This window comes from Melozone crissalis, unplaced genomic scaffold, assembly GCF_028551555.1.
Source record: "Melozone crissalis strain CALT ecotype California unplaced genomic scaffold, PUWL_Pcris_2 ptg000029l_1, whole genome shotgun sequence".
Taxonomy (NCBI): domain Eukaryota; kingdom Metazoa; phylum Chordata; class Aves; order Passeriformes; family Passerellidae; genus Melozone; species Melozone crissalis.
The window spans coordinates 5753268-5778551 of NW_026535807.1; the positions used below are offsets into that span (position 1 = coordinate 5753268).

At 44.8% G+C, this 25284-nt stretch overlaps 1 protein-coding gene across 1 annotated transcript in view; it reads left to right on the plus strand.

Annotated features, from left to right (window-relative positions):
• The window catches only part of LRIG1 (leucine rich repeats and immunoglobulin like domains 1), a 91665-nt gene that overhangs the window by 37504 nt on the left and 28877 nt on the right, over positions 1 to 25284 (plus strand). The window contains 5 exon segments of the mRNA XM_054281197.1: positions 2503 to 2577; positions 20111 to 20248; positions 21278 to 21421; positions 23621 to 23764; positions 24909 to 25052. Of these exon segments, the coding sequence (XP_054137172.1) occupies positions 2503 to 2577; positions 20111 to 20248; positions 21278 to 21421; positions 23621 to 23764; positions 24909 to 25052 (645 nt within the window).

The following is a 25284-nucleotide window of genomic DNA, read 5'->3' on the forward strand; positions in this document are numbered from 1 at the left end:
CCCAAATAATAGATGCATTGATAAGAGCAGAACCTCCCATGATGCTTCAAACGTGCTGTCTGTGGTTCCTGAGCATTGCACAAGGCTTAAAACTCTGTGTGTGTCTCTCCATGTGAATAATTACTGTGGTGTATTTTGAAAACATTTTGTTTTCCCTTGATTTAAAGAAAATATCTGCAGACCAAAAGATTTAAATTTCATCCCTTATCTTCAATGCTGTGCTTTGCTTTCTGAGATTGTGATAAAGTCAGAGCAGAATTTACCCTACACTTCTCCCTCAGTTTAGGCAGTTGTTTGTGTGCTTTGTTTTGGTGGCCTTTATGAGAAGCTTTTAGAAAAGTTTTAAGTCTGTGTAGGATGAAATTTAGTGGCTCAAAGTGATCCCCCTTTGGCTCTGAAATAAGTGGTGGAGGCTCAGGGTAGGGGCTGGACTGGGGCATTATTTTCCTTCAGGACACTTGATCTTCCATCCCCTTTGGTGCCTTCATGTGGTGACAATGCCCTGGTGCCCATCCATTCTCATTCCATGGATGGATGGATGGATGGATGGAGGGTGCTGCTGTGGGGTGGGCCCTGTGCTCCTTTCTGGGCTTTCCTCAGCTCATGTGGCTCATGGAATCCCCCAAACTGATGGTTTCATGGCTCTCAGGCTTTCCAGACTCATTGGTAGCAAATAAAGTAGTAACCAAGCTAAAATTCCTCTCCAAACAACTCACCTTTTCTTTTCTAAAGTGCCTTTCACTGAAAGCTCTGGAGAGCTGTGCTATTTTTGAGCAGGCTCCATTTCAGCTTGACACCAGCCTGGCAACTGGACTGTAAATATTTTATATGGGTGGCCCCCCTCCTCCTCTGCCTCAGCATCCAGAGGGTTTGTGTTGTCAATGGTGAGGGCTGGGGAAGGAGACTGAAAGTTTTTAAAGTTGTTGAGCCCAGCTGCTCTGTTTTGAGGGTTTTTTTTCCCCTCTTTTTTTTTGTTTTTTATTTTTCAATTCCTTTACATAGGGAAAAAGAAAAGATGAGTGGGAAATCCCAGGCAAATACAGAGCTTGGCTGTCTCCTCTGTGTCAGCAAATGGTGCCTGTGAGCCAAGAGAGAAAATGAGGTGGGAGAAGCACTTCTGACTGATTGCTGCCATGGCAGGAGGCTGATATATGAATATCACACTTATGTCAGAGCAGGGTTTGACCAGTTCTTAGATGCTGCTTGGTGTCAGAGCTGCTTAATCAGAGCTGACCCAGGCTCCTTCTTTTCCTGAAGATGCTTAGTTAGATGTTAATGAAAACATGCTCAAATAAGCATTTTAATGCTCTTTCCAGCTTGCTCTGTACCTTTGGAAGCTCCAGACCATGTTGTAATATGAGCAACAGTGAGCTTTTAGTTGCAGAGTGGAGCTCCTTGCTGAATTGCAATGCATCTGGCTTTTTTCCCTTACATTTTAAGGCATGGGTATAATGTCAGAGGCAGAGGAAAGCTTTTATCCCAGCAGTGCTTGGAACTCCTCGTGAAATCAAATATCTTGCCTCCTCTCAGAGGAGCCAGAAGGGAAGTTCTGGGATAAATGTGCCACTGCCCTCTCCCACCTGCCAAAAATAGTGTTAAAAGGAAAGAAGAGGGGAAAAAAACCCAACATAATTTAAGATTGCCCCTACTCATGCTTGTGGTTTAGCAATCCTGGGTTGTGCAGCTCTGAGATGCTCTGCTTTGCACCCAAATTGTGATTCTGTCAGGATTTTTTGCAGAAGGAGAGCACTTGGAAAGCCCAGAGTGACCAGGGGTGCTTTGGGGGTGCTGGGGAGCCTGCCCAGGGCCTGGCTGTGATCCCTGCAGTGAGAGGGGGGAGAGGGTGAGGAGACTGAGAAATTAGGTAATTTTCAGGCAGCCAGACGAGCGACTGTTACAGTAATTAATTGACTAATTCACCTACAAACAAGGGCTCTTTAAAGCAAGGAAGAGCCAGTCACATGGCGAGGATCTGCTTTCAGTCAGAAAAACACTTTGAAGCATTAGGCCCTGGCAGGGGACGTGTCTGTGTTGGTGGTGCCATTAACCAGGGGCTCTGTGTGCTCCCCAGCTGCCTGGCCTGGTGACATTTCTGTGCCCAGCACTGCTGCCTTTGTGGGGAATCCCTCTGGGATTTCCAGAGCTGGGCATGCTGTGGACAGGATACCATCAGGTTGTGCCTCCAGGCCCTGATCTGGTGTGAGCATGGGAAGGGTTAAATTCCCGAGCCATGGCACAGGCGGCTTTAAGGTGCAAAATTTTCCTGTGTCATGTTTGATTCTGGAAACACAGGGTAGAGGAGGGCTGTGGCACAATGCTTTCCTGCCTGGCACTTTGGGGAGGTGATGGCAGGGGGGAAAGGCCTAAAGACCAAGGTGTGGCCATCAGAGGCCCAGAAAAACCCCTTCAGATGGAGGTTTCTGCCTCAGTGCCAGCCTCCCCTGCTCCTGTAGGCCCGGGCACAGGCTGCTTGCCTTCAACCCTGATTTCTGTTTCTTGCAGGAGGCTGGACCACAACGAGCTGAGTGCCATTCCCTCGCTGGGCTCTGCTGCTTCCAGCGTCCGCTCCCTGTACCTGTAAGTCACTGTCACCTCACCTGGCTCTGGGCTCCCCTGGGGAGGGTTTGGCTGCCTCTGAGGGCTTCATGGGTGTCACACTCCTTCCTGCTGACTCTAGAGTTTGGTTTTTGGCTTGTTAAGAAATGTAAGAATTAATTAACCTTAATTAAGAAACATCATCTGGAGTAGTGTGATTTGTGTGAGGTTGTTTGTTGTGCTTATGGTCAGTGGTAACTCAGGTCAGTAAATTCCACAGGTCGAATAAAACTTTTTTCTCATCTGCCTTTGGGTTTCAACCATTAGGTCATACCTGTGGTATTAAATTTTACATTTGCTTTATTGTTCTTTTTATTCCTGGCCCTGTTCTGATCATTTCTTCTTTCCTCTTAAAGCCAGAGAGTATTCATATCTTAATCTTTTAGGGAACTCATTCCAGACTTGTTTTTATGATTTCTTTCAACTACTTTTTAACATTTTCTTTTGAGATTTCTTTTTCTCAGAAGAAATCATGCAGTGATTGCAAAGCATGATCTGCAGAAGGTTTGAAGTTCCTAACTTTGGTAGTGTAGATGACCACAGAAGCATCAGACACCTGAGAGCCCTTGTATATTGATCACCAAGGATCTTGGGTCCATGGTACTGCTGAAGGGAATAAAATATTAAAATATCAAACTATTTAGTATCTAAAGAGTGTGGATTTCTGAAATTAATTTTTGCATGTGTGTGCTTGTACTGTGCACTGAGAAGGAATTTTGCTGAGGTATGCATGATACCTCCCAGGTTCCTGGGAAGTGTTTATGGCTAACAGGGACTCCAGCAAAATGCTGGAGCAGTTCAGGTGGTGGCTTCCAGCCTGCATGGCCCTGTGAAGGTACCTCTGTTCTCCATGAATTTGGTGCTTCTTGTGGTGGAAAATCATCTGTGACCACACCACCACCTGATTGACCTCTCTTGCTCAAAAGGCTCTGACTTTTTCTGAGGCAACCTTTATCTGCTGCCCTTCTGTGCTGCCACATTTGTGATGTGCACCAGCCTTTGAAAAAGACCTCCAGAAATCTGATTTATGGATGGAAAGCTTGCACAGAATTTGCCATGCAGGGATATAGTTTTAGGCCCCCCAGATTGGCTTCTCTTTCTCATGAAGTCTATAAATGCTCTGAGTTCCACAAGCCCCTGTTGTTATTTTTTGCTATTAATTTCGCTGTTGGCAAAGAACCAAATTGCAGGAGCTTTGGGTTTTTTATTCCTGAAATGAAATGAGCAGTTTGGAAAGGGGGAATAATGGCTTGTGGAAGGCAGTAGATTTACAGCTCCTCTGAAATTTCAGAGTGGTGCAGAAGGAAGGAGAAGCTACAAAGCCAAATGATAAAAGAATGGTATTCTGAACAAACCTGCTTAGTATCACTTTCCAGAAATCTGAATTGCTCTCCTCAGCTGCTGCACATAAATAACTCTGATAGCAGGATTTGTAATACTGCTGTCATACTGCTGCAAGAAGGGTCTCTTTGTTCAGCTTGTATTGGAGAATGCCACATCTTTTTCCCCTTGCATTTCCTTTTAATTTTTATCAGAGATAAAAATAACCTGAATGATGTTTTAAAGTACCTGCTCCAATCAATGTTGCTGAGTCACATTGGAATGATTTGCTGAGGAAGTGAAGTTTTCTCCATCTTTGGGAGTCTTTAATCAATTGCTTGGCTTCCTGAAAGATGGGCCTTTAGTTCAACTCTAAGCTAATGGGCTTGATAGGCAAATTGGTGGGTAAGTTTAGCCTTGTGTGATGTAAGGAATCAGATTATATGGTCATACTGGTTTCTTCTGGCCTTCCAATCTGTGAAGTAATAACTGGGGAGGCTGCCAAACCAAACCCAGGGTGAAAACTCATAATGAAGACTTGTGTACTAAGAAACTGGTTTATGTTTAAGTGTATAGTGTTACAGTGTATTCTTAATGCTAAAGAAAAATAAATACGTTTCCTTTTTTTTTTTTTCAGTGTTTAGAAATGTGTGAAGTGTGTTTACCTCACAAACCTCTGAAGTAGGTTTTGTATATTGCATGTGGTTAAGTATTTCCAAAGGACTGTTAATGTATTATAAAAGCAAGTCTTGTGTATTTGTCACTCAAAACATCCCTTCTGAATGAGTTATTTCATCTCCTACTCTTCCTAAACAGGAGAAAGCACTTCTTCTCCTTTTGGGGCTGGGAGAAACAATACTGCCAAACTCAAATTTTCCATAAAGTTTGGTGGTTGTGTGGGGTTTTTTTGGGGTTTTGCCCTTTTTTTTTTTTTTTTTTTTAATGAGCTTTACTTTGTATTCTCTGCTTTTGGGTTTTCCATACCTGTCTCCATCACCCAAAACTTGCCTGACCCCACACGTATGAGGACCAAAGGCCAGTTAAAAATATATGTAAGCATGTGAGAATCTGTTGAAGAGAGAATTCTCAGAGCTTTCTGCAAGCCTTTGGATGTCCCAGGCTGCAGATGGATGCAGACATAACATATGTACCAAAAATGCTTTGTCCTGATACCCTGCCATGAAGTTTGGTTCAGTTCAGTTATTCCTCGAAGAATCAGTTTGTTTGCCTTGCATGTTGAAAATATTGCCAGAGTCGTTCATTTCAGCAAGAGCAAACATAAGGGACTTGATAAGGCTTTTAATAGAACAGAAGGGAAAAATAATCTATGTAGGGGTTACCAAATAAAGACAGACATTAAATGCAAACATCTGTTAGTGCAAACAAAAGCCAGGAAATTCAGCTGGGAGGGGGAGAGAGCGAGTCTGGATTCATTCCGAAATTACATCGGAATAGCTGAGAGGAGAACCTTGCCTGCAATTCCCACAGCATTTGTAATTTAGTTACAGTTCCTAGACTTGGACATTGGGGAGTTGATGGCAGGATGTTTTCACTGACATGCCCTTGGCTGAGGATTTCCCATCCCAGTGCAGCCACAGTGTGTTAACTCTGAAGGCTCTCGAGGAGACCCTGTTACCTGATCTGCTGGGGAAAGGGGTGGTGGAAGAAACCATTTATTTGCAGAACTTAGTCTGTTTATGTCCAGCTTCCTCGCCAACTTGCATGGAAGAACTCTTAGGCCTGCCAGGTTAAAGGAGCTGCAATCAACCCTGCACTGGTCTGTTGTTATGGGTTTCCTACACACCCCTAAGCTCAGCTCTTACTCTAGGGTTTGTCTTCTTTGCTGCTGCATCTACCTGCATGTGAGTAACTGCACCCTGGAGAGGTTTTGGGGCATTTGGACAGATGGATCCTTGTCCTCTGCCCTGGCTCCAAGCCTGATTCAGTCAGCATCCTCTGCCACAGAATGTTGGGCAGCTGTAGAGCTCAGTGGACTGTGCTAACCAGACAACACTCTGCCCCATCCTTAGCTGGCTGGGAATTAAGGAAGTTAACAGATTAAACACTTAAAAATAACTTTCATTTCTTTCACTGTCTTTTAAGCCTCCAGCCATTTAGGAACAAAGGGGACAGTGACCCACAGCAGTGAGCTGTGTGTTAGCAACAGGCAGAGCTGTTTGAGATGCTTTGGCCCCATCATCTTGCTCTGCATAAGCACAGATAACAAGGAACTCAGAATAGGGATTTTTAGAGCAAAAGAGTGTGAAATAGGATTAGCTGACTCACAAGAAGATGCAGTGACACTGCAGTGTATTTACTGGGGAAAACGAAATCAATAGGACTACTCTGCTGCCAAACTAAGCAGAAAAGTCTCTTGAAGAAAATCAATCTTCTTTACAGACTCATTAATGTAAAGATCAATTCACATTAAACTGTAATTAAACAGAGAGCTAACAGGAGAAGGGTAAGTGATCTGCTGTGCCCTGGGCAAAATAGATCATGTAAAATTTGAAAACTAAATACTGGAGAATTGGAAACTGGGAGTGGCAGGGAACATGCTAGGGCTGCTTGGAAAAGGGCTGATGAGCTTGGATGCTGGTTGGGGCAGCATGATCCTCATGGAAAGGAGAGTACTCAGTGCTATTCCAGCTGGATGTCAGGTAAGACAGGTCAAAGACTTCAGCCAGTCTCTTCCATTTGACTTGCATGGTTTCTTGTAGAGCTTTTCCTCTTAAGTGCTGGGGATTTCTTTATAATTCTGGTTAAATTAGCCACACTGTTAAGATTGTGATCCTTCTCTGTGATTTTCTTTGACTCTTATTAACCTTTGTACTAGATTAAAGTTGACTGGTCTTGGAAGTCAATAATGTGGCAGAATCAGGATTGCACTATTGAGCTGTTGCCTCATTCCTCCCCAATGAAGGCTTGGGAAAGCTGCTGTTGTTTTAGTGCCGTTTGCACTGCTTCACTTGTGGTGTCAGATGGGGTTTGCAGAGACTTTCTGAAAACCCATGTGGTCCATTAGATTCTTTGAGCTGCTGTTTTGCTTTCATCCAAGACAAAGGTGTCTTGCTTTGTGAGCTGAAACAATGCAAGCAGCCTGTGCTCTGAGTGGGATCTCACAAATACAAATACACCTTTCTTTCTGCAAGATTTCCTGGGAGCTGGGGTGGTGGGCTGAGATCTGTGACTTCGCTCCATCTTTGCTTATCAGGTTAAGGTGTTGCAGACTCTGTTGAGCATCAGGGCTGCAGCTCTGTCGGGGTGACCCTGTTAGAGGGATGAGCTCAGAGCTGCTGCCATCTGTGCTGCTCCTAGAGCTCAGCTCAAGCCTGAGCTGGTCTCTACACGAGGTGTGAGCTCACTTTGTGTTCCTGGCTAGGCCAGAGTAAAAGGCTCTGTGTGGGCGGTGTTGAGAGCTGGGAAGTTTGGCTTGCAGGAGGAATGAGGTTTGAGCTCACAGACAGCACAGACACAGCCTTGGAGGCCATTTGTGGCCTGGGATCCTGCTGTGCTAATTGCTGTACAAACAGAACAACTGCCTTGACCCCCAAGGGGTTTGATCTGCAAGTCATCTTTGCTGGAGTTAAAAAGGGATGATCTAACAATTAGAAATAAGGAGAGTACTCTGTTAATTCCATCTGGGTCGCAGCAAGAGGCTTTGTGCTCACAAGCACCAAATCCAGATGAGTCAGAGGCAGTGGGGTCTGCTCGGAGTCAGCAGCTCTGCCTGTGTGCAGGACGTGCCTTGGGCAGCTCACAAACCACACTGCCTTCCTCCCTTCCTCATTATTGGCCCAGGGAAAACTTTCTCTGGGAACTGAGGTGAAGTGGTGTAGATAAGTGGGAGCAGATTCACCCCCAGCCCCTGCTTGCATCACCTCCATGGTGTAATGTCTGCAGGGGCCAGTTCTCCAGTGTTTGCTTAGGTAATTCCCCCTGGAGATGGAGGGAGCTGCTTTCTGAGAGTTTGGCTATACAGGCTATACTACTGAGCTTCTGGGTTTGGATGTGAAATACATTAATATGGAAAGGGAAAATGAAAAGAATGCTGACAGGCTGTTCAGTGTGCAGCAATGCACAGGCGTAAGATACTCTGAAACTCACCTCTTAAGTTTGTTTTGCTCAAAGTTCATATTAAGGTTCTGGTGTGTAAAGTCTGCAAGTTTTTATAGCCAAAGACTGCAGGAGCCTTTCCCAGTGGATGAAACCCTCATTAATCATGTATTCCCAAGCACCAGAAGAGATGCTGTTTTGACTTTTCTTTTGGGCTGCTGGAACTGTTCTAATCATTTGCATGTCCTCTTTGAGCTTTTAGATATAACATGAGTGCATGGAAATGGCAAAGGATCTGAGGCTATTCCAGGGAAATGAGTAATCATTTCTTCTGGAAAAGCAACAGCAGTAAAGCCCACAGTTATCAGACTCAACAAAAGAGCATCAGAAAGTAATCTGGGCACATACAGTGGAGTGCAAAAATTGGCCAGAGGATAAAGATAGTGAAAATTGGTGGCAGCTCATGAAATACCAGTTACCCCTGGAGGCTGCTCTATTATGTATTTAATAACAAGCATTTTGTGCAGCCATGGCAGCTTCTTCTGTGAGCAGAGAATTGCTGTGAGCTAGGCCAGATCTGCTCTGGCATCTCTGTCCTGCTTTGCGGGCCATGCTGGGTTAATCTGTGTATGGAGAGAGGAGAGGACACCAGTGGGACAGAGCACAAGGTTAGGGCGTGGAATACTGGAAGAGGATCCTTTTGTGCATGACCACATATTCATTATACCCCAAGGTATGTGTGTATATATATGTATACACACACATGCATACACCCCTTTGGGTGAATAATCTTCTTCCTCCAAGCTGAGAGGATCTGCCTCAGGGCAGCTGGAACTCCTGGATGTAAAGCATCTCCAGGAGCAGGAGCATATTTTATGTACAGTGCACAAAGTGGTTTCCAAGTTCTGTCTCTCTGCACATCAAGCCTGGATCAGTTGTTAGGGTCATCTGCAGCCATGATCTTTTGTTAAGGTCAGTATGAAAAATAGCTTCATATTTGAGCCTTAGAATAGCCCAAAATTGCTCCTATTAATATCTGTGGTGGATTGACTGTCTCATTTAATGGCATATGGCAAATAAAGCACACATCTACAAAAGCAATTCCTTTGTTAGTCTTCACAGACCAAGCAGGTTTCAAATATAAATAACTTGCTGAGTTGAAAGTTTTTTTAGTTCATTGGAGTTTCCTGCCTAAAAACTGCTGGCAATGGCAATTAAGTTTGTTCAGAGGTGAGTAAAAGTCAAGTTGAAGCTGCAGTAAAAGAAAGTTGAATTATTTTGGGGTAAAAGTCTCTCCATGTTCCTCTCTGAAAGCTTAGCCAATTCAGCTTTTTATCAAAATGGCACAATCTAAAGAAGCTCTCAGTATGTGTTCCCACAACCCTACTGAGATTGGGCAGCTATTTATCCTGGTTGTAGACAGTGGTGCTTGTTCAGAGCATGAAATAGATCCCAGAGAGGAGTAAAAAGAGGGGTGAAGGTAGCATTGTGGGGTTTAAGTTAGGTGGCATAAAACACTGGCACCATTAGGAATAGTGTAGGGTGAAGAAAATGTTCTCTTGAATGTGATCCTCCTAGGTTAAGGTTGGCAGAGATTAGCAAAATAGTCTGCAGAAAGCTCATTTCTAACTGAATAAAAGCCAGCTATGGGCTGGATTTTCACTTATTTTTAACCCATGTCAAATTCCCCAATTAATTGCAGAAGTGAACAATAGAGATCATGTCAATAGTGATTATCTTGCAAAAGCAGCCCTGCTGGGGGTGGGCAGAGTGGAAAATGTGATTGCTGGTTAAGAGAGATGAGAGTGATCTGTCACACCTTCAGATGAAGTGATCACTTGAGAGGCCACGCTCCCTCAGGTTTGTGTGCATAACTCCTGCTTGTTAACAGGAATTCCACGTGAATATTGATTGGGAATGAGTGGTTGGGTGAGTGCATGTTCTGCCTGTCAAACCAGTTAATGTTCAATTGCACATCAGGGAAAAAAAGCAAAGGTAGCTGGAAGATGAAACTGGAGTGCAGGGTTAAGTGAAAAGACAACTGTGTGTCAGATCTGAGCAGATAAAATGAGTTGGGGAGAGGTAGAATTAAGAGCTGATGACAAAGAATCTATAAATTGCTCATGGATTTTAGACTTAAAAACCATTTCCTGTCCAGTCTATGTACTGCAGATCACACACTCTGTGCTGACCAGGGTGGTGATTAGCATGCGCAATCAGGCCAAGGGATTGGACTTTCTGTAATCCCCCAGGTGCCCTGGAAAAGGAGCACTTCTGGTGATTTTACCAAGACATTTTTGCCATCAAGGTTGTTTCCTTGAGAAAGCAGTCATCTTTTTCAAAATAGGAGGGACTGAAGATGTAAATGATCTTACTATAGAAGCCTGAAGGACTTACTGGCTGAGTGGTGGTGATTGCTTGCACTTGACTTTACAAGATCTTTACCAGGGAAGCTTGAACAGCTTGTTTTACACCAGCCTGGCCTAGCACAGAGGCAGTTCTACTCTAAACCCCAAATTTCCTCTTCCCTGGATGTTTTGGCACCTTGTTCTGGGGGTTCCCAAAGCCACCCTTCCCACTTGATCTTCGTTAGCGGCAGGGTCCTGTTCTTGTGAAGAGCAGCTCTTTTCTTTGCTGACTTGACCACTGCTTTTCCACACTGGAGCTATTCCTTCTTGCAGGCAGAGCAGTGTGAGCCCAGCAGAACTCAGTGAAGGCTGCCCAGAGGCAATCCCTGTTCCTGTGACCTTGCTGACAAGACAGATAAGCCCTTTCAACAGAGCACAAGTGTGTGTCATGTTGGAGCAGCCAGAACAGCCAGCCTATCTACATCTCTCAAGTGTTAACAGGAGTTTGACTGGCCAGTCAAAAATGAGTTTCTTCAAATGCTGCCTTTTTCAAGAGGCAGGTCTTTTAGCAGCCACTGCTGCAAGTTCCATGAGGCTGAGAGTTTGATGGTGTGGAAGATGAATTCAAGTATGTTGTCCTTTCTTTACCTCCCTTATCACTGTAGCTAAATCCACCTGTTTTCATGGTGTTCATGCCAAAGGTGGGAAAAGCCCCTGTGTCACATTGTGGCTTACACACAGTGCATGCTATCAAGTTGGCTTGCAGTTAAAATTTGGATAAAAATTGCAGCATCATGGGCAGAGCCATTGCATTTGCTTTGCACTTGAATTGCTTCTCCCCTTGTGTTATTTTCCCCTCCTCGCTCCTGTGGAGAGACAAAAGCAAAACAAAACCACCCACAAAACACATGTGCTCTCTAGGCTATGGTGGATCTTATTTACTTTGATCATGTATTACACAAAGAGAAACTAAAATCAGTATCAGGATTTAAGGATGAAAGTGCCTCCATGCCGTGTGCTTTTGGGGCTTCTTGGCTTTCAAATGGAAATGCCATCCTTGTTGATTAGAAGCACAAAACTTGCATGCAATGAAATGAAATGAAAGGAGGCTGCTGTCTGTGCTCCAGCCCCTGCTCTGTGCTGGTTCAGTTGACATCTGGGCTGGATCTGATTTTTGGGTTTCTGTTTTTCCTTATCACAGACCTGGCTCATCTTTGAGGCAGTGATAAGGAGGGGGGCCTGGGCAGCAGCCCTGACATGGGCACTGGGCACTGTGGGGCTGTGAAGAGCAGGAATTAATCAGAGCAGCAAACTGTGGGGTGAGGCTAGCCTCTTTCTTGGCTTCAGAGTGTTGCTTATGCATTTAATTTGGGATAGAAAATTGAGTTTGGCTGGCATGTATCAGTGGCAAAAGAAAGCCCTTGAGGGAGAGCACAAGAGGAAAAGCCAGTGGCAGAGCAGAAGAGTAGCAGACCAAAGGGATGTAGAGCATGGAAACACTGATCTGACTGTCATCTGCCAGCAACTGAATGACCCCTTTCAAATACTGATGCAGCCCTTCCTTCAAAGAGGCTCTGCTGAGTGCCACGACCCCGTTCAGACAGCTGGTGCAGAGCCCTGTGGTTTCCTGCATTCTTGTGTGAAAACTGCCATTTACCTTGTGTGGCTCCTTTCCTTCTATTCCCCCAGGACAATTCTCCTCTTAGCAGAGTTCAGCACTCAGAAGAGCCTCTCCTGTCCTTTGCAGCCTTCCTTAGTGCTTGCTCCAGATGGAGGTCAGGGAATGTGAGAAATGACAGGAGCTGGAGGAGGAGGTGAAAGGCTCATACAGCTCTGAGTGCTTTCCAAACCAGCAGTGGTGGTGTTCAGTGGCTTAGAGATTCCCTCCCTTGTGCCTTTGGCCAAACTGCATCACAGGTTGGGCAGCCCCTGCTGAAGATACCTGGACCCAAGCCTTGCAGGTGCATCTCCTCGATTGACGGGTGAGCTCAAGGCTCTGCACATCATCACTGAGATGCTTTGGGGTCAAGTTCACAAAAGTTCAGGGAGGCTCATTACAGAGAAGCTGTGCCAGACAGTGAGAGATGCTTTGCACAGCCTGTTTAATGGATCTGAGCCCCTTGTGAATACATCATTTTAAAAGCTGCTGCAGAGCACTGTCTTGGTGAAGCATCCAGTGTAACCAGAAAAGAGCTGGTCCTCTTAGAGCCACCCAGTTGCTGATGGGGGGACTGTGCCCAAAACAGAGACTGTCTTGTCTTCAGGAATCTTTATTTGCTTTGATGTCACAGCAGGTTGTGTAATCTGCTGAAGAGATAAGACAGCCTCTGTTGTAAAGATGACTAAATTCTAATCCTGCCTGTCCCACACATTTTGTTCTCTCAATGGAATGAAATGCTGAAGGCTTAGGAAGTTGTATGTTGCAAAAAATATCTGAAATCATATGGTGGCAAGTCAAAGTCCAGTGAAAGGAAATGCAGATCAAAGTGAGGGAGGGAGAGAGCTTTGAAAAATGACATGGCTTACCTCAGTGGATCAGCACACAGTGTAAGGTCATGTAAGGAGTCAGAAAGTTTACATAAACCGTGCTAGTTCAGAAATATTCAAAGAGAATATGTGTCTCAGTGGGCATGTGGTGGTTTTGGTTACAACAGGAGAAGGGCTTTCCTTCATGCAGTTTTTTAACCCATCAAATATTGTTCATCTGATCCAGGCCTTTGCTTATGTCCAGCTGCTGGGAAAGATTTTAAAGAGAATTCTTGATCCCCTTCTCTTATCCATGTGGATAAGAAGGAGCTGTGGTTTCCTGGCAGCAGGATAACATCTGCCCATGGTTGGTACCCCGGGCACGAGGATGCTCTGAGGGCATGGGGAGTGCAGCAGGGTCAGTGGTTGCAGCCCATCAGTGTGAGAGGAAGATGAGCTTGGTCCTGTGAGTGACCACAGAGCAGCCTTTAATAATAGACAGTGCAAACATAGCCCCTGGGTCACACTGGGCTCACATGAACAGCCCTGTTGGCTGCAGTGGAACTATTTGTGTGAATAAGAGTTTGCTTGTGGGAAGAGAGTTCATAGCACAGCCCTCTGCAGGTGGCAGCTGCTCCCAGGCACAAAGGGGTGAATTAGCAAATCTCAGCTCCCAGACTGATTTCTGCCTCCAAACATCCATGACCTGGAACAGAGACACAGTCACTTCACTGTGAAAGGTTCCACATTTTTCCCATCCCCTCCATCTTCAAAAAACCCCAAACCCCAGGTTGTTTTTTTACCCCCCTGTCTTGTCCCAGCTGTGTGTAGCTGGGGGTAGTTTGCTTCATGCTTCTCCATCCTAAACCACAAAATAGGGTGAGAACATGACCTGATAAATAAAAGTCCCCTGGAATATATCTGTTTTGAAGCTGATGTACTGCAGATGAATAAATCCTCTTCAGGTTTTCTGCTGTAGTTAGATATAGTTGGAACAGCTCCATCAGCTTGTTTCAGGCATTACCCCTTTATATGATTTTAAGTGAAAAACAGTGTAAAATGGTCATGGATTTTGTTTGCTTCATCTTAGACCTTTTTCTGAAGGAGTGCTAGGGAGAGGGAAGATCCTGACTTACATTCTTAGATAGAGCATATGGACCTTTAGGAGAAACTTTGAATATGTGTAAAAAATTACACAAGTGGCTTTTTTTTTTTTTTCCCCAGTGGTTTAGGGATTTGGTTTGGGTTTGGTTTTTTTTTTTTGGGGGGGTGGTGTTTTTTGTTTTTTTGGGTGTGTTTGTTTTGTGTGGCTGACCCTGAAATGCAGTGGCTGGCTGGCCTGCCACTGCTCTGCTCTTGTTGTGTGTGCAGGCAGCACCTGAACAAACAGAGCTGTATCTGTGACAGCCTGGGAACCCGCCAGGATTCCTCAGGGAAGGAGTGATTCAGAGCATCTGAGAAAAGTGGGGGCTGCTTCCCTGCATCCCTGCTTCCTGTCCACACAGCAACCCATGCAGCCTTGCTCTGAAAGGACACTGGGGCACTTCCCATAAGCAAATACAGTTTTTGTGTTGGATAAAAATACACATTCTTGTGACAGTACAAAATCTTGTGCCTCATGGATTATTCTGGAAAGGCTGATAAGAAAACACAAAGTGTCAGACAGCTAGTGGGGCTTTCCAGAGCACTTGGGAAGTGTGAGGGCTCATGCGCATCAGGCTGTTCAGTTTTTCTGGGAAGGTCTCATGTGAAGAACTAGGGAATGGTGTGACACAGACTTCCAGCGTGTCCTGCATGCTTATTTCATCTTCAGCTGCAGAGATGGCTTCGCTCTACTCCAAGGCAGGCATTTCACAAGTTACAGTAGAGAAGAAAAAGTTCTCTGATAGAAGTCTTTGGAAGTAAAATTTGTGAGTAAAATGTTAAAACCATGTAAGAAGTTCTACGCTGATAAATTGTTTGAACTTTGAGTCAAAGCTGATGTGCAGGTCCCCATGACATTCTTCCCCTTCCTTCTTTCCATCTGTTAATAAAAATCACTTAGGAGGTCTTTAGTTATTGAATGTAAGAAGGTGACCAGGAAAAGCAGGAACATTTATGTTGCTGCTGTTTTAAATACAAATTCATCTTCCAGATCATCAGTTACCCTTCTTGCCTTGTTAGGAAAATTACTCAGGCATTGCACTCTACTCTAAAACCATGATTTTATTTATTATTTTTGTGTTTGTGTAGTGAGTGACAGGCTAAAATCAAATAGCAAATCATGTAAGGTGAAAGCTTAGGAACCCATGTCTTTGATCTTCTTCAGTGTTTCTAGAAGGATCAGTACTGGATCTCCATCTCTGAGGTGAGCAGGAGGAGGAGGGCAGGTAGTTGCAGGCATGTGTTAGTCACAGTGTGTGTGATCCATCTCTGGTTACGCTGCCTTTGATCTCCCTCCCTTTGCACAGCCAGTCTGTGACACCAAACCTTGCCTGTCCTTCACTACCAAACCCCATAACTCTTTCTGGCTCCAGCATTTTGTTTCTTCAATACTTTGTCAGGATGGAAATCCTAACCAAACCCTGAACTTTTTTAAAATCTCTCTCTTTCTAGTCCTGTGATCTCCCTTGTACGCTAATTTTGAAAATGTGCTGGCATATTAATAGAACCCTGCCCGAGGTGCAGAGCCCCTCTTTAGAAGCTCAGTTTTATTTTTGATGCCTATAACAGGTGCTGCTTTAATAGGTTTGCTGTATTACAGCTTTCCTTTTTCTCTGGTGAGCCGGGCCAGATCTGTAAGCTGACACTACATGAAGGGCAGGCATGTGACTTCTGCCTGCCTTTAGCCTCGCTTCACACTGAACATTTTCGCTGCAGCCACAGCAGCCTTAATTCAAGCTTTGTCTAAACCAGGAGGTTTTGTGCTGATTGTATTTAAATCAGCCCAAGCAAAGCCCCTCGTGCATTCCTGTCTGAGAGTCTTGCTTTGATTTTCTGCTGTCAGCTTTGGAGTGGGCAGCTGCTGGGGAGAGTGAATGTGGCTCAAACAACAAAGGAACGTTTTTGTGCTTCTCTTTGCATCCATTTCACACGAGGAGTTTGAAGGTGAGGTGTAAATTAAACTGAGTGGCATTCTCCTTGCTTGCTGCAAAGAGGAAGGTGAATTCTTCCCCTATTAGGTCTGGTGGAAAATGTTTCACAGCCTGTTTATCAAATAAATATTCACAAAGACGCCTCGAATGAGGAAACGCACCGGGATTAAAGTGTAACTTTACCTCTAAAATACAAGCTGAGATTCCTGGAAATGCTGCAAGCCTTTGACTTTGCGCCACCTGTTATTTTCCTGCCACCCCCTCCAGCTCCCTCCCGGCTCAGAGCAAACCCAAACAGGCTTTGGCTGTGCTGGAACGTTCTGCTTGTTTTTCTCAGCGCGGCGGAGCAGAGAGCGCGCGTTGCGTTTGTTTCCTCACGGCCTTGCTTCAGCAAGGAGCTGCCTGGGGATGGTCCAAATTTCCTGTAAACCCAAGGGGTCTGTGCAAAATACAAGTGCTGAGGGGCTGTGCTACTCTGGGGTGTTGAACTGAGGGGCTGGAGGGTGCATCCACCCAGCTCTCCTCTCCCTCTGCGGCCGGAGCTGGTGCTGACCCCAGGGTGAAGAAGTTCCTGAACAAGTGCCATGAGCACAGAGAGTGTGGAAGGGATCTCTGCTGACTGCCAGTTACCTTAGCTTGGCACAGCGGTGTTCCAGGTCTGTGTTAGCTGCAGATGAGGTGTCTCTGGGAATGACGTTGGGGATGAACTTGGAAGTTCTGTTGTTTTAGCCAGATCCTCCCATATTCATAAACAAACCCAAATGGACTTGGATGGGCTCCTCAGTTCCTATGATTTCTTTTTCGCTTGAGCTGCTTTCACTCCAGGTTTTTAGTCCTCAGCAAAGGCTGCATCATCCTAGCTGGGTAGTCCTTTTCCATGCACTTTGGAAAGCCAGAGGTAGAGAGGGGTTAAGGAACTTGCCCAAGGCAGATGAGTCTGTGCCAGAGCTGGGAATAGAAACCAAGAGACTTGGCTCCCACTCCAGGCTCTAATTGCACAATCTCACATTGAAGCCCTGTCATTGTACACTCTTGAAGTAAAGTGAGGCAGGGAAGGCTGTTTCCAGGCTGTGATACCCAAGGAGTGGGGAGAGGAAAGGATACCTGGAGGTGTTGGTTGTGCAAGCACCAATTATTTGTGCTTTAACGCCCGGTTTCGGCAATTGGTTCTAAAATCTGATCTGCCACATTTGAAGCCAACCCAGTGTGAAGTGGCTGGGAGAAATCCAGCCCTTTTCCAGTCAGTGATAAAGAGGAGAGGCAAATTCATAACATCACTGGTTTTTTGGGGTTTTTTTTCTGCAAAACTCCCTTGGGATGAACAGGGGAACAAAGGCAGGAGAGCTGAGAAGGATCCAAGTAGTAACAGTGAGGGTTAAATCACATTTGGGCCCTTACCAAAAGAATGAAAAATAAATTGTAATCAAGCTAGTAAAAGGTTTGGGCTCTTTTGCCTTCATATCACATGCTGTGTATAGGAAAAGTCACAGGCTTTGTTTGAAGTGCAGTGCTTTGAGAGGGTGCAGTGCTTTGCAGCGAACTGTCTGACATTCCCCAGCTGGGACTGGCCCGGGATGGTGTTTGGAACTGAGAGCTACATTGGAGTCAGCCCATGTTTGAAGGAGAAGGGGGAGAGGGAGAGAAAGGAGCCAGTTTTTGTGCCTGTGTAAAATAAAGTATCCCTCTCATCTGCCAGCTGCAGCACATGAAAAGCGAGAGGCGAACAGACAGAAGTCACCTGGAAACTGCGAACACGGCTCAAACAAAACAGTTCTTTCCTGTCCTTTTCTTCCCTTCTTCAAGTCTGTCTTCTGGGATGGGTTGGTAGATCTGGCAGGCAGGCAGAGTGGATATATGTTGAGCAACCAAAGCACAAAAATATTAATACTCCAAAAGAAAAAAAAAAAAAAAACACAAAACCAAAAAAAATTGGCTTCTGAAGAGCATTTCATGTCCAAATTCACTCTGTGCTCTCAGTCCCTTGCAGACTTTGCTGCCCTGTGTAGGGATTGTCAGGTGATTTATAGATTCTCCACGTTCGTTTGTACAAGCCTTCATTTCCTGTTAATTTACAGCCAGATTCATCTCAGCCATCTCAGCTTAGATGAGATCAGAGCTGAACTCGCAGCCCCTGCTTCAGGAGAGCTCCAGAAAATGTGCTCGTGCTTTGCTTTCAGTTATGTCTGTGTTCAGGTGCTTTCCTGAGTCAGGCTTGGATGCACATTTAATGGGCGCTCTTCTTTTGAGGAGGGAAAAAAGATTAAAAATTTCTGAACCTTGTGATTCTACTAATCAAGTTAATTGCAAAAAAAAAAAAAAAAAAATAGTCCTAGAGGGAAAGAAATTTCCCTTGCCCATGTTTTTAGTTAATGGAGGTCACAAAATTCTGAGTATAGTGATTTTTCCTGTATTTTAGTGTCACTGTGGTATAAATTTGGTGCACCACTGTCCTACTATGTGCATGGATGTGAAAATCCAGACTTTATTCCCAGCTGTAAATTAATATTGGTCTTTTGTATAGCAGCCACGTCATTACCTTTGAAACAGTTGAGATTGTGGAGACCTGTGTGCAGGTAACCCATGGAATAACCAGTTTGGAGACATAAATTATGACTTTCCTTTGATTTTTCTTGACACCTTGTTGCATTGTATTAGCAGCTATAGTGCTGTAAAATTTGTCCTTAGTGTTTTCTGAGCCTGCACTGAATTAATTATCACTTAAACTCTTCAGTCCAAGTAGTGTCTCTGTGCCTGTTTCCCCAGCGTTAAGCAAGGGCCATGTGCTGGCTGTTTAAAGGGTGAGTCTCCCAAAAGCAAATTGTTCTGGGTTGCAGATTTTTCACTCTTCCTGTTGTGGACACCAGCAAAGGTTGTGGTGAAACAATCTGGTTTCAGTAACAGGGAGGGTAAAGGAGCAGATCACGGTGTGGGGAGCAGGTCCCTTGCCATGCGCTGCTGGCATTTTCTGTCAAAGGGAGGAGCTTTTCTTCCAAAGGGGCTCATCTGAACTCCTGGGAGAGCCTGAAGAGGGGGTGAAGCTGGAGAAGATGGGCTCCTGAACAGCTGGAAGTGCCTGAAAAGCTGTCTCAGTTTTTGTTTCAAAGGGCTGATGCCTTGTCAGGGGAGCTGGGACTTGCATTCAGGAGTGCTTTCGCTGGCTGCTCTCCCCTCCTCTGCTCACCCAGTGGGTGTCTGGATGGATTGAGGCACAGGACTTGTCTGAACTCTCTTTACTGTCTCTTATTATTCAGCAAGTTCCCAAGTGTCTGGTGAGCGTCTCTGTTTGGAGTGCCTCACTCCCCGCCTTGCCAGTAATATCAGTGACTGCTCTAAATTCACATCAGGCATGTGCTCTGCCTCTTGTGACTAATGCACAATGTATTTTTTTAATTGATTACTGTTCTCTACTGACTCAGGCCAGAAAGGAGTCAGAGGAAAGGACTCAGAGAGGGGGTGATTTTTACTTAGACCTTGTTGAGTACAGATGAGGTCTAAAGGTATTTAACTGTTTGGTGGCTGTGGAAGCAAACTGAGGGCAGTTGGTAGGAATTTCTCTAAAGAAAAACTTTGGATTGAATCCCTCAGGCTGTCCTGGTCAGGCAGCAAACACAGGATCAGTGCAGGTCTGATCCTGCAGCTGGTGCTTGGGCACTGCAGAGTGTCCTAATCCTACAGCAGGACAAAAGTAGCAAAAGATAAGGAAATGCCAGCAAGAACGTTTTCAAGACTTCTTATTTCTGTGTTATAAATCACTGTAACACAGTGCAAAGCGGGGAATTTTCAGAAGAATCTTTAGGAATGTAGTGTGTTATGTAACTTTCGTTGAGTTTGTATTCACTTATTTATTTCCTTCTCTGAAAGTCACATTCTCTGGATAAAGCCTTGGCATGTTGAGCCACTGATCTGCACTCCTGCCTTTGGGATTTAGAAACAGCCCTGTAGCCCTTGCATGTAACAAACCCAGTTTGGAAGTGCAGGCTTGTGGGAGAGCCCAGATTAATGGAAGAAAAACTGATGAGTGGAGTCAATAGCTCTGTAGAAGGAATAAAGTGGAAGCCTGCAGATACCTGTGAGCTGGCTGTAGCCAGAGGGGATTAGAGAATCTCACTGCAATGGTTAAAAAGTTAAAGCTGTTAAAAAGTCACCATAACTCTGAGTGTACAAACCCAGGGCCTGCTGCAGGCTCAGATATTAATTCTGTTTTTCTAAGAGAGCTAAACAGTCCCTTTTTTCTGCTCCTGACTGTTGCAGGCATCACAACAGGATCCGCAGCATCGAGGGCAGAGAGCTGCAGCCCTACGTTGCCCTGGAAACGCTGGACCTGAGCTTCAATGACATCACGGAAATCCGAAACGGCTGCTTCCCACAGGGACTGCTCATCAAGGAGCTGTGAGTGCTGCTGGCTGGGAACTGCTTTTGTGGACTTAGCACAGCGCAGAAAAGGGCCTCAAACCTTCAGAAAAAGAAGCCATGAGCATGAGAAGTATGGGATTGTTGGTCATGATTTTAAGCGCAAGGGAGAGTTAGAGTTAGAAGGCAGCACCTTGTCACTGTTGTCAGGTTATTTTTTGAGTGGTGTTTGGTTTGTGATGTAGCCATAAAGAATGCAGATTATTATTAATTGTGTTGCAGAGAAAATATATCTTTCAGGTATCCTACATCCTTCATGTGTAGGTATATCTATAAAGAATACAGATTATTATTAATTGCGTTGCAGAGAAACTATGTCTTTCAGGTATCCTATGTCCTTCATGTGTAGGTGTCTTTAAACTGCAAACCTGTGTGTATCTAGAAGAGTGGAGAGAGAACAACTATTTAATCATTAAAGTGGCTTTCTGAATATTGAGAACAGACATGTCTCTGATTATCTGAAGAAAGTGGGGTCAAGCAGAGTAACACACTCCCACAGGATGTTTGCCTATTCAGAGAAATATGAAATAATCTGTATTTTAGGTACTTTTGAAGAGGTGCAGGCAAGTAGTCTGCCTGCATTAAAGTTTACTCCCAAGTTTGTTCCTGGATGCAAGAGGGTATAAGAGAGCAATGTTGTGACTGATGTCCTGCAGAAACAGCCCCCTGTGGCTCAGACTAGCATCCAAATAGAAAAGATCTCAGGGACAAATACTGAGGGGAAAATGGGGATGAATAGCATCATCCTGCACTGGAATAATCTCCAGTTTCTGGCTTCCACTCCTGATTGCCTTGTTCAAGGAGGAGGGTGTCAGGGAGCTCTTTGGAAGTGCCCAGCAATTCCCCACATTCATCACAGGCTCTGGGAAGGGCCCTTTGTGCAGACAGAAATTCAGCTGGGTTGAAGCCACCTCTGTAGTTTTACCAGCTTGTCTGGAGACCAGCTAAATGCTGATAAAAGGTAATTTCTGACAGAAACTTTCATTTTTGTGCTGTGATTTATTGCAGCTACCTGGGGAGCAACAGAATCAGCACCCTGGAGCCCGGTGCCTTTGATAGCCTGTCCCGGACCCTGCTGACACTCAGGCTGAGTAAGAACAGGATCACCCAGCTTCCTGTCAAGGCCTTCAGGCTGCCCAGGCTAATTCAGCTGTGAGTACAAATGTCCACTTTAATTAAGCTCTGCCACACTTCATGGAGATAAAATGATCCTGGGGTTGTGCACAGCAAATGTCACCCATCCTCACCTGCTGTGTATGAAATGTAGAATTCACTGTGCAGGAGTTCTCTGCCAGCTCCTAGGAAGACACTCTGGGAGAGGGTTTTGTCTCTTGCAACTCTTGGCTTTTCAGGTCATTATTTGGATCAGGTGGGGAGGGAGGAATGCTGCAGCAGACATCAGCATCTTTTGCACTTGACAAAGTGAGATAAATCCATTCCCTTGCAAGCTGCTGGTGTCTATGCTGCAAGAGAGGTTTGTGAGATGTTTCCATTGAGAGGGACAGAATTCAGATGCTATGTTAATGTTTTAAGGCCACACAGGTATCTTTATTGGCAATAAAAAAGCAATGAGGGAAGATTGTTAAACTGTTAGGTGATATTTGGGCAGAGAAAATTGCAGCTCAGATGAGTTAACGCACATGGTTGTTGTTTTGCCTGTGTGGGAACACACAGACATCTGCAGCTGTAAACATGCTTTATGTGTAAAAAAGTGGCCACTTAACGGCACTTTTCCCTTCTGCTGCTGTTGGAGAAATGGGCCCAGCCTAAGGCTCCTTGCAGTCTTTCCATCAAATTTGATAGACAAAAGGTCCACCTCTGTTCACATGAAGTCCACAAATGCTGTTGGAACTTGCACCTCTAAGTGTCAACCTCCTGACTGAAAGAGAAATCCTGAAGCCAGGGTGTGCCCAAGGAGTGTGTGTGCATTTGTGCCTGCATACATGCAGGATTTACAGCCAGTTTGTGATGGGATGGGGCACACAATAGGAAAAGTCTGCTGCCTCTCAGCTGGAAGTTGCTGTCCATTGAGTGAGGGCTTCTAATTCACTGTGTTTGACTGCATCATGTGCAGAACTGTAATGAAAACAGCTCAGTCTGTTTAGGAACATGGTTTGCACTGAGAGATGGAGTAATTGGTGCTCTTAATGACTGCCTCAGAGCTGGATGTTTAACTCTGCAGATAAACATGAATGAATTGCAAGTTACCCAGATTGGTGTGTTGTAGGATTTGTGTACAGTTCTTTTTCTGGCAAAGCCTGTTTCACTAATAGCCCAGGAAGTGCAGTACCACAAGGGACTTTAGGCCTGCAAAATCTTTATTGCTTACTTGACTTTAATTATTCTCAACTTGAGCTCAAGTTCAACATTGTTTTTTTAGGCAGTTGAAAAGTAAGCTTAAAGTCTCTATGGCTTCTACATCTTTTCCAAAACAAGTTTGGCTGTTGTAACCTCCACCATTTTCCTCAACACAAACACTGAATAGGGAACTATGTTCAGCTTGATCCTGTATGTGTGGAAAAGTATCAGTTTTAAAAACTTCACCTTCAGCTTTTTGTGCATTGAAGTTCTCCACTGACTTAACAGAACTGGATTTTCAGCTGGTATGTCTGAGTCAAGCAACCCATAAGCCTGATATATGTTGGTAGAGTGTGCTGTGATGGTGTTCATATTGCTATTCAGAAAAAAGATATTGCCAAAATTTAGGTGTCCTTCCCCACCCAGAGAAACTCAAAAGAAATTTAATGGACCAGGCTGGAAACCTTTGTATACACAAATACTAAGACTACATTGTTATTGGAAACACTTTCAGTCTTTTTCAGTTTCTGATAGTAGGGAAGAAAAAAAAGTGACTTTTTTCAGGGGCACTAAAGGCTTTCTTTTCAGACTTGGCCACAAAGTTTCCTCTTGGGCCCACACTTTTGGGGCACCTGCATGTTTCAGAGCCCATTTTTACTGGGCAATTACAAGTCCTATAAAAACAATGCATTGTAAAGGAAATAACGCCAGTGTTTTGATTCAAATGGCATCTGTGCTTAAAGGAGGATGGAAAGTGGGAATTGATGAGAAGGATCAATGGTTGAAAAGAGAGGAGGGATGAAGAGGAATTGCTGCCCTGTGTAATTTGTCTGTAGTGAAAGCCTGTCCCAGGGTGAGTTTGTTTAGGAGATCACACGCAGCTGCCTCCCCTGGATAGCTCTGGGATGGAAGGGTTCCGGTGCTGTTCTGCTGCATCCTGGGAACCACTGACACAGGAGCTGGTGGCATTGCTGTCCCCATTGTGTGCTGCACAGATGACTGGGTGGGAAAGGGCTGGGCTTTAACAAACTTGTACGGCCTTGGTGATTTCAGGGAGCTGAACCGCAATCGCGTCCGCCTGATTGAAGGTCTGACGTTCCAGGGGCTGGACAGCCTGGAAGTGCTGAAACTGCAGCGCAACAACATCAGCAAACTCACTGATGGGGCTTTCTGGGGCCTGGCCAAAATGCAAGTTCTGTAAGTTGGTGCTGTCACATCCTTCTCTGTATTTTAGCAGTGACCCGTGCTGCTTCGTGTGCTCCTTTCTTTGTCCTGCACACCCAGAGCTGCTGCAGCGGTGCTGCCACATTTCTCTTCACAGAGAAAAAGCAAAGCATAATTTCCCTCAAGAATATTTCTGAGATTCACATTCTCTGAACCTCAGAGAAAGAAAACACAATTCTTATTTTATTTGCTGTGCCTGTGTTTGTGTAAAAGTAGAGTGCAATATGGAGATTGTTTATCTGAAGTGATGGTGTTTTGTTTACAAGCGTGTGTTGGGACTGTGAGCTGACAGTCACGAGATTCCCTGTAGTTGTGTGCAGAGTTGATTGCTTGGCAGTAATGTAAAATAGTTTAATATAAAGTAATAAAGTAATTAATTAGCCTTCTGATAAGATAGACTCAGATACATCATTCTCTCCCCACCTCAGGATGCCTACAAATTCCATACAGCAGCTTCTCTTTGGCTGACCCCCAGTTTACAAAAGCTCACTGCTTCAGCAGGTGTTCAATAAAAACTTTTTTAAGCTGTAGCACTATTCCTTTGAAAGTTTGACAGTTTGAACATTCAGCATTTATCTCAATTGGTCTTTAAATATCTGGCTTCTGCAAAATTGTTTTGGCTGATAGATGGAAACTCTGTGTTGCAGACAGTATCATTCCACCTCATGGGATACCTAGAAACCAAGCTGGCCATTCTTGGTGCTGTTTTCTTTCCATACCAGAGAATAAATTGATTAGTCATTGCAGAGATACCTGCAGCTTCCAGCACCCTTGGCTTCCAGGTGTGTTTGTGAGGTCCCCTGTGATGAAGGCAGCCTGTTTCTGGGTGCTGCTGTCACACAACTGAGACTCTGCAAATACAAACTTGAGTGGGATGCTTTAAGCCCAGTTTACTTGCAGTGGAGCTTCTCTCTGCAGTCACATCTCCTTGTGGGCATTTCCTTTGTGTTGTCCTTGAATTTCTCTCTTTGTTTGACAAGAAATGCCCACACATGCATGTGTCCGCGTGGGTATGTAGAAAAGTGCGTAGGAATGGCTAAAATCCTATTTCTTTTTGGAAATTCAGCATTTGACCAGTGCTGCTTATCTGTCAATTCCTTTTGATTTTCCTCCACAGACACCTGGAATACAACAGCCTGACAGAAGTGAACAGTGGCTCTCTCTATGGCCTTTCCTCTCTGCACCAGCTCCACCTCAGCAACAACTCCATATCCCGCATCAACCCCGATGGCTGGAGCTTCTGCCAGAAGCTGCATGAGCTGTGAGTTGCTTTCTGTGGTGTTGTGTAATGCTGGCAGGAGAGAGGGGAGTAAGGAATTTTCTCAAGGCTTACAGCTCCCACTGTATCAACCTGCAGAAATGCAGGAACTGCAGGCTCCTAAGTGATGCCCTGGTTATTTATGATGTTATGACCTCCAGAGCACCTGGTTAAAACACATTTGTACCAGAAACAAAGGCTAGAACCCACTAAAAGTGCACAGTGCCAAAAGACC